At 40.3% G+C, this 9,535-nt stretch overlaps 1 protein-coding gene across 2 annotated transcripts; it reads left to right on the top strand.

Moving 5' to 3' along the window:
* The first annotated feature begins 1,147 nt into the window (after positions 1–1,147).
* Positions 1,148–8,953, top strand: LOC123090622 (aminopeptidase M1-B). 2 transcript variants are annotated; one of them, XM_044511937.1, is made up of 19 exons: positions 1,148–1,492; positions 1,565–1,710; positions 2,495–2,597; positions 2,801–2,987; positions 3,102–3,195; positions 3,339–3,492; positions 3,616–3,720; positions 3,813–3,929; positions 4,310–4,423; positions 4,966–5,148; positions 6,465–6,744; positions 6,825–6,946; positions 7,065–7,162; positions 7,251–7,428; positions 7,501–7,615; positions 7,705–7,772; positions 7,881–7,958; positions 8,459–8,536; positions 8,632–8,953. In XM_044511937.1, exons 1-19 carry the CDS (start codon positions 1,250–1,252, stop codon positions 8,815–8,817), a joined length of 2,649 nt encoding a protein of 882 aa, XP_044367872.1. In that variant the 5' UTR covers positions 1,148–1,249; the 3' UTR covers positions 8,818–8,953. The 2 variants fall into 2 exon arrangements, with proteins under 2 accessions (XP_044367872.1, XP_044367874.1); XM_044511939.1 differs by having other exon boundaries at positions 1,149–1,459.
* The last annotated feature ends 582 nt before the right edge of the window (positions 8,954–9,535 follow it).

Genomic DNA, 9,535 nt, shown 5'->3' with positions numbered 1-9,535 from the left:
GATTGGATCTTGTCTTGAGTGTTTGTCCATGTGTTCTTGAGTGTTCCTCTCGATTCCCTTCAAGTTGTGAAAGATTGGGCAATCTAGGGCCCTACATCATCTTGGTATCATGAGCAATATTGATTACTAACACCTCTCCAACGTATCTATATTCTTTGACTATTTCATGCTATTATACTATCACTTATATATGCTTTATATGCAATTTTATATCATTTTTAGGAACTAACCTATTAACCTAGTGCCCCATGACAGTTTCTCTTTCCCCCCTATTTTATTGTTTCACAGAAAACCATACCAAACAATGTCCAAACACGATGAAACTTTACGGTGATTTTTTTGACCAAAAGGGACCCTAGAAGATTCAGGAGGAGGCCAGAAGATGTACAAGAGGGCCACAAGCTCACACAGCGCGCCCCCGGCGCGTCACCTGAGCATGTGGGCCCCTGGTAACCCCAATGACCTAAGGCTGGCCATAGTGGGGGTAACATAAGTAGTATCATATACTTGGGACTCGCAAACATGCTTATGTGGCAGGCAATTAAAAAAAAGATGGTTATAGTAACATAGGTAGATACTGTAACATAATAAATGTGGTGCTACTATGTGTCATGCATGGCAATAAATAAGACCACCTATGATACTAATATATGATACTATGCATTATAGAGGTAGTAACATAGACTAGTAACATACTTCCTCCGTCCACGAATAAGTGTACATCTAGTTTTTGTCTTAAGTCAAAGTTTTAAAACTTTGACCAATTTTCTAGAAAAAAGTAAAAACATTTATGACACTAAATTAGTATCACTAGATCCGCTTTGAAATGTACTTTGACAATATACCAATTTGATGTCATATATGTTACTACTATATTCTATAAAGTTAGTCAAAATTCTAAAACTTTGACTTAGAACAAAACTAGTTGTACACTTATTCATGGACCGAGGGAGTATGCATGTTACTAGTTATATTACTCCTCACTATGACCAGCCTAATTGCAAGCATATAAATTCGCTAAACTACCCTCATTTATTTAGCAAAAACTTCTTGTTATGTGCGCTCGTGACTGCTGGACAGCGAACGTTTGTTCGATGAGTTGACGTGTCCTTTGCAATCTGGAGTCCACTTGAGTTCAGCGCCCTCAATCAATATCTACGCCCAAACAGAGCCGTCGTCAGAAGAGATTGCTGCGCTCGGAAAATCTGCTGCGGCCTTCTTCAACCCCTCTGCTTCAGATCTGCCGGCAATGGCGGGGTCGCCGGAGCAGTTCAGGGGCCAGTCCCGCCTCCCCCGCTTCGCCGCGCCCCTCCGCTACGACCTCGTCCTCCGCCCCGACCTCGCGGCCTGCACCTTCTCCGGCTCCGCGTCCGCCGCCGTCGCCGTCTCCGCGCCCACCCGCTTCCTCGTCCTCAACGCCGCCGAGCTCGCCGTCGACCGCTCCTCCATCCGCTTCCAGGCACTCACTCGCCGCGCCCTCCCCCGCTCCGAGGCAGGTCCTCCGATCCCTTGTTTGTCTGTCTGTCAGGTTCTCATGGCGGGGCTGGGTTGGTTGCGTTTGCAGGACTGGGCGCCGACGGAGGTGGCGCAGTTCGAGGAGGATGAGATCCTGGTCCTCGGGTTCGGCCGCGAGCTGCCCCTCGGCGAGGGCGTGCTCTCCATGGACTTCACCGGGACCCTCAACGACCAGATGAGGGGCTTCTACAGGAGGTATATATCGTCCTTTGATTATCCTTCTGATTCTGATGATGATGATGGGCAAGATCCGATCATACTTACACAGAATCTCCCGTGGCTAGTCTCTCGTGTTGATCAGTTACCGGCAGTAGGCAACCGTGTGCTTGGAATCAACCGATATCACTGGACCATGATTTGTCAGTTACACGGGCATCTGGGCTGGGAACTTGTTGCGATGCTTAGAGTGCTCAAGTGATGAGTGGTGTGATCTGATACAGTCATCTCTTGATAGCAAGCCAGATCGTAGGATATTCGGATCATGATCTTGAGATCCTGCCATGCCCCATCATGATCCACTATTCATTCAATCTTTGCTATTCTGAACATCGTATTTATTAACGAGAAACAATCATTGGAAAAGGTTGCTCTGTTTTTTATGGGTGTCCATATCTTAAAACACATGAGCCCTGTGTCTGCAGTAACTTGAAAAAAATAGGAAGCTGAAGAAACAAATATCTGGAACTTTATAATGTTGTGGTTAAAGGGACTGAATGATCATATTTGTAGAGCGGATGTAGGATGTTAGTATTAATTTGCCCATCTCATTGTGCAGCCCAGATTTATTGTTGGAATTCATGCTGCAGACAGTGTACCTAATTCCAGCACTGTTGCGCATAGGTTTCTGTGAGACTTTTTAGACAGAATCGTGTTACACGGGAGTATTTGGGCATAGTCAGTGCCTGTGGAATGCACCTGGTCTTATTTCTTTATATTTGGTCTGTGTTTCTCATGCTCTTGTCCTGGTATTTGACTGCAGCAAGTATGAGTACAATGGGGAGGCAAGAAACATGGCGGTTACACAGTTTGAAGCTGCTGATGCACGGCGGTGCTTTCCATGCTGGGATGAGCCTGCATTTAAGGTGTTTAACACTTGCTTTGTTGTTATTTTATGAACAGTGTCTTGATGTACTTTGAATCTGAATATGAATGTTAGACGGTCAAATCAGTTTGTATTTTGATATAGGCGTAAATCATATGTGCATTTTTTTTTGCTTAGAATTTTGTAGGTCTGAGATCCATCACCTTTAGTAACTTCTCTTGTATTTGTATTTCTATTATTCAGGCCAAGTTCAAGATAACATTGGAGGTTCCAGCTGAACTGGTAGCATTGTCCAACATGCCAGTAGTTAAGGAGACAGTCTGCGGGCCTCTGAAGACTGTCTATTATGAGGAATCTCCACTTATGTCAACATATCTAGTCGCAATAGTTGTTGGTTTGTTTGATTACATAGAGAGCTCAACTTTAGAAGGTAGATGCTCAGTTTTCCTGAAACCACTTCTATAGTATCTTTCATTCAAAGTGCTATGTTACTGCCCTTCTTCCCCTTCTTTTACATTTCTCTTGATTTGTTAATATTATATAGGCACCAAAGTTCGTGTGTATACCCAAGTTGGCAAGACTAGTCAAGGAAAGTTTGCATTAGATGTTGGGGTGAAGTCACTGGATCTATTCAAGGAGTAAGCTTCCAACCATTATTTCTTTTAACATATTTATAAAAAGTGAGGCAGCATCAAACGAGAAAACAGATATGTTGAATAATTGGACATGCCAATTAATGGTGCTAGTTGGATAAGAATCTCTAACGGTGTTTAATAACCAGTTACTTCGCCACTCCTTACCCACTACCTAAGTTGGATATGATTGCTATCCCTGATTTTGCTGCTGGAGCCATGGAGAACTATGGGTTGGTTACTTACCGGGAATCAGCTTTGCTTTATGATGAGCAATTATCGTCAGCATCCAACAAACAACAGGTTATGGCTATTTTTTGTTTGAGTCCATTTGTTTCTTTGACTAATAGTTAGTCAGTGGGTTTTTACTTGAATGTTTACCAAACTAAATCTCCTTTTGTTTATTTACATATGTTCTTTATTTAGGTAGCAATCACCGTTGCACATGAATTGGCTCACCAATGGTTTGGCAATCTTGTAACCATGGAATGGTGGACTCACTTGTGGCTAAACGAGGGTTTTGCTTCATGGGTAATCAATCTGATAACCGTTTTTTGAGAAATTATAATGGTGATCTGATGTTGTATATTACTATTATTGAAGAAGTCATTATGTTTGAACAGGTGAGTTATTTAGCTGTAGAATCCATTTTTCCTGAATGGAATAACTGGACACAATTCCTTGATGAGACGACCTCTGGCCTCAGATTGGATGCACTTGCAGAGTCTCATCCTATTGAGGTAATATATTCTGTGTAAGAACAGATTTTCTAGTAGTGCTCTAACATCAACAAATGCTTCGCATTTACATTAGGGATATGGAAATATATTATCACAGCAAATTGAATAAATGTTACAAAGTTCACGAGTTGCACACACATAAGCAACGATTAATGCATAGTCCCTGGCCATGATTACATATTTATAGTCAGAAGAATTAATCTCTGATATTTAATGTCCGTCTGCTGGAATTCTTCTGATGTTAATGCTTATATTTTACTATTGTTCTACAGAACTCAAAATGTGTGAAAATGTTGTAAAGTATTGTTTATGATTCTGTCCAGTATTAGCATCTCCAATTGTCTCAGCTGTGAATTTGGTTATTTGACCTGTTTGTTCAGGTTGATGTAAACCATGCCAGTGAAATCGATGCGATTTTTGATTCCATAAGCTACGACAAGGGAGCTTCTGTCATTCGCATGCTACAAAGCTACCTTGGTGCAGAGCGGTTTCAGGTTAAATAATGTTTCTTCTTGAAAAAAATATTTGGATCTTGTTTGCTGCAATGGTCCATCATTCTGTTTCCTGTATTGGCTGCTGTGGCTTGCTGCCATTACCACTTCTGAACCCTTGCATGTATAAGTTTTTTACTCCCTCTGTAAAGAAATATAAGATCATTAGATCACTATATTAATGATCTAAACGATCTTATAGTGATCGAAACGATCTTATATTTATTTACAGAGGGAGTACTTCATTAAACAAGCGATGTGAGATGTCTCTGCTGCCACTCTGATGCACTGTATCTTAAATTTAGATGCATTTGTAATCTGAAACCAAAATACTGAAGATGATCATAGTTGTTAGATTTGACTGTATTGCTGACCCCATTATGAGTGTGCATGGTGCATCTGCTGCAGAACTTTGATGTTTTGTGTATTAAATATGGATGATTAATTCTATTGCATTTATGATTTTTGTTCTGCCTATCTAGCTCTGTTCCTAATATAAACATCTTTTCTGCTTGTTCTAACTTTGAGATTCTGTACTCTTCCAGAAAGCTTTGGCTTCATACATAAAGAAGTACGCGTACTCGAACGCTAAAACCGAAGACCTATGGGCTGTTCTTGAGGAGGAAACTGGGGAGCCTGTCAAGGATCTGATGACTACATGGACTAAGCAACAAGGATATCCTGTTATATATGCAAAACTAAATGGGCAAGATTTGGAACTCGAGCAGGTTTTGACGCATTCATTTGCATATTGTTTCTTACTACTATGCATGGGGAACTGGGTATAAATATGCATGCATGACCTATGTTTTCCCGTTATTATAAATTTATCTAAAGTATACTTGGATTGGCAACTTGGTCATGAATTCATGATTGCTTCTTTCTAGGACCTCTTTTCTATGGATTAATGGGGGAAAGTTCGCACCATTGTTCCCTTGCGCGGCGCGACGTGCATCATTGATCAGCTGCCCGTGATTAGCACTGTGGCTTGATGCGGACGCACGCTTGCGCGGTAGTGCTGTCCCTTTTCTATTGGTACCTTTAATCACTTGTTATTGGGGGCCAAACCTACTGGCAACGGCTGAAACTACGGGGCTGTTTGGTTTGTGACTAAGGTTGCCTTAGGTTGCCACACCTAACCTTAGGCAAGTTTGACCAACTTAGGAGGGTGTTTGGTTCAAACCTCATGTTAGGCAAGATGCTTTTCCCACACTAGGGCCCCACATCACATACACTCAAAAAGTGTGGCAAGATTCCCTTAGGCTTGCCAACTTGTGGCTTCCATTTTGTTGAACTAAAACCTTAGGCAATTTTGGCAAGAAATGTGTGGCAAAGTGTGGCATTGCAAGGCCTAGAACCAAACAGTCCCAGCAGTTTAAATCTGTTAGAGATATTTCTTGATTCTCAAGTTAGTTATTTCCTAAAATTTGTTAGTTCCGCTTAGCCTCCAAGTTTGTAAGGTTGCTATATAATGCCTAGCAATATTAATCAATAGATAAGCAGGGAAATAGTCCCAATTATTCTCTCCCCAAGTTTCTCCCCTGCTCTTGTTTTGCAGCAGCCTTCTTGGTTGGGCGTCGCGCCTCGTCTGTCCAGGGCCATCTACCTACACCACATCATCTACCACGTTCATGAAATTTTCATTTTTTTTGTACCTTCACATAGACCACGGAACACATTAGAATCATGCAAGGCACCTTAATTAAAAATCAGAATAACAATGACTATAAATGTGAACAGTAATGTAATTTTCTGGGTTTGTTTTCATGCATGGTCTGTTCAATCAGAAATATAAAGAGCATATCAGTAAAGCCATTAGAAATATAAAGCGCATATCAGTAAAACTATTAAAAAATAAAGAGCATATCAGTAGAGCCGTTAGAATGTACATATCATTCTTGGATGTTGGAGTATTATATGTGCTTTATATTATCAAATTTAGCCAATCTCTCTACAGTCTACACCAGTATTAACTCAATGGAAACGAAGCTATTTCTTAGTATCGAGCAATTCTTAAATTTTAAAAACTATTTCTTTATTACAGGCTCAATTTCTGTCAGATGGATCATCTGGTCCTGGCATGTGGATCGTTCCTATGACAGCATGCTGTGGCTCGTACGATCTGAATAAGAAGTTTCTGTTGAAAGGCAAGACCGATACGATGCATATAAAAGATTTTGCAGCCACCCAAAGTGGCCAAAATTTTTGGATCAAACTGAACATTGATCAAACTGGATTTTATAGAGTGAAGTATGATGATGAACTTGCAGCTGGACTTGAAAATGCAATAAAAGCCAAGAAACTCTCTTTAATGGATATGATTGGTAAAGACAATATGATTTAAGATACATTATTGTATATATTTTTAAAAATGTTTTGACAAATGAGATATATTGTTCTGTAGGTATTGTGGAAGATTCTTATGCTCTTTCTGTTGCTTGCAAACAAACACTGACATCATTGCTTCGTTTGCTAAATGCTTATCGTCATGAGTCTGATTACACTATACTTTCACATGTAACCTCTGTAAGTAAGCCTTATACCCCCAATTGAATCCTTAGCCTCTCGTGGCTTCATTTTACGTGTGTAACTAATGTTTGTTTACAAGATTAGTTCTCACTGTGTGTTTCTTCTCTATTCCCAGGTATGTTTAAGCGTTAACAGAATATCAACTGATGCTAATCCTGACTTGTCTAGCGATATCAAACAACTTTTGATCAAGCTTCTTCTGTTAGCTGCCAAGTATGCCGACAAGCTTACCATCATACCTGTTTTCAATATATTTATGTGTGATTACAATTTTAAAGCTTTCATGCACTTCACATTTCAGAAGAGTAGGCTGGGATCCTAAGGATAGTGAGAGCCATCTTGATGTGATGCTTAGATCACTGCTCTTGATTGCCCTTGTCAAGCTCGGACATGAAGAGACTATAAATGAGGGAATTCGGCGTTTCCATATCTTCTTAGAAGACCGAAAAACTCCCCTTCTACCTCCAGACAATAGAAAGGTCATTTTTTTTCCTTTATAGATTATTGCGACTTCTTTGCCTCTTTGGTATCTAACCTGCAATGTTTTTCAGGCAGCATACCTTGCTGTGATGCAGACCGTGAGTACCTCAAACAGAGCCGGTTATGATGTTCTCCTGAAAATCTACAAGGAAACATCTGAAGCACAGGAGAAGTCTCGCATCTTAGGTGTGTGGTTATTTTCTAACTTGTTCAACACAACACGACAGAGAGCTTTCTGATGTATTGGTTCATCCTAAATACTCTTTTGTTTCTAGGCTCGTTGTCTTCATGCCCAGACAAGGATATTGTTGTTGAGGCATTGAACCTTATGCTTACAGATGAGGTTAACCTCTAAACCATTTCTATTTGAAATATATTCTGAATGATTGATTCAGTACAGACTTGCAGTTACTGGTACAAAAGCCACTCTAATCTGCCTCTTTTTTGTTAGGTACGGAATCAAGATGCATTTTATGTCCTTGGTGGTATTAGCTTAGAAGGACGAGAAGCTGCATGGGCCTGGCTGAAGGTATGTTATAGTTGCAGGGCAAGTTGCCTAGGCTATTTATGTTATGGTCTGGCATGTTTTTTTTTTTTTTTACATTAGCATGTGTTCTTTGTAGAAAATGAGGGAATTTCATGAGGTGTGGCACTTGACATTTATCTGTTTAATGAATGGATGAGCCCAGAAATGCAGCCCATTAAAAGCTCTAAACCTTCGATAAAAATTGTTCAAAAGCAAATATAACCACTTCCGTTGGTGATATACAACTTTTTGCTTTTGTGCATTGACAAACAATAGTGTAGCATCGGAAGGAGTAACGACCACCTATGTTGAGTTATTTGACTATACATTTCTAATATGAATACTGAACGGTTTATATGTTAGACTTCAGTCAATGCTCTGGCGAATAATAGAAAAAACTGCACTTCCAGTTAGAATAATGTTAGCACTATGCTGCTACGTATGTCTGATCCCGCACCATTCGGCTACGTTGGATGTTTACGCGATGTTGCATCGTCATGCAGGATAACTGGGATCACGTCGTTAAGACTTGGCCATCAAGCTCACTCATATCAGACTTCGTCAATTCTACCGTTTCACCGGTACGCTACCTTTTCCCTTTTGAAATTCTTTGTACCCTGCCATTTATTTAGCTGCTAAAAACACATCTCATATGCTGTTTAACCTCCACGATCAGTTCACCTCTGAGGAGAAAGCTGCCGAGGTTTCTGAGTTCTTCACCACTCGCGTGAAACCGTCGTTCGAAAGAGCGTTGAAGCAGAGCCTCGAGAGGGTGCGGATCAGCGCTAGATGGATCGACAGCATCAAGAGCGAGCCCAGCCTTGCGCAAACGGTGCAGCAGCTGCTGCTTCAGGAGTTTTAAGCGGCTCCTTTGTACGAAGAAGAGATTATGTGTCATGACTGCATAATAAGTAATGTTTTGGAGAGGCTCTGTTCTAATGAGTAACAACACATTAATTTACTGTGGTGTGGCTTTACGATAATCCGCTCGTTAACTATTGCCGTTTGTTTCCTGGAGATGTTTGTTTGGGTTTTTCCAGAGCACTAGCAAATAAATCTACACCATAAAAATAGTTGCAACACAAAAGATACCAGTTAGAGCCGAAGTTCTCAAAATCCACTCCCTGGCCATTACTTTGTATGAATTTTTCTATAAGCCCCGGTACTTCCAAAGATTTAATCATACTACTGTTTCCACAAATTTTATCTTGAGAAATACTTCCTCCGTTCCTAAATATAAGTCTTTGTAGAGATTCTACTATGAACTACATACGGATGTATATAGGCCCCGTTTCTTCCAAAGATTTATACGTAAGAGTTAATCATACTACTGTTTCCGCAATTTTTATCTTGAGAAATAGTATAAGGGACAATGTTTTAGAGGATCACATTGTTTGAAAGTGCTCATGTTGCTTGGAAGGAAATGGTAACCCTACTTTTGATGAACTCGAACCTGTACTCACTCAATGTTCATTCTTCATTATCAAGAATGATGAAAAATCATGTAAACAAAAGAATGATAAAAATGATCCTAGCTTTGCTAAACGATTTCAATCATCTTAGGTGATGTTGAAACTTTA

This window comes from Triticum aestivum, chromosome 4B (genome assembly GCF_018294505.1).
Source record: "Triticum aestivum cultivar Chinese Spring chromosome 4B, IWGSC CS RefSeq v2.1, whole genome shotgun sequence".
Taxonomy (NCBI): Eukaryota; Viridiplantae; Streptophyta; class Magnoliopsida; order Poales; family Poaceae; genus Triticum; species Triticum aestivum.
This window is presented reverse-complemented; position numbering and strand designations above follow the sequence as displayed.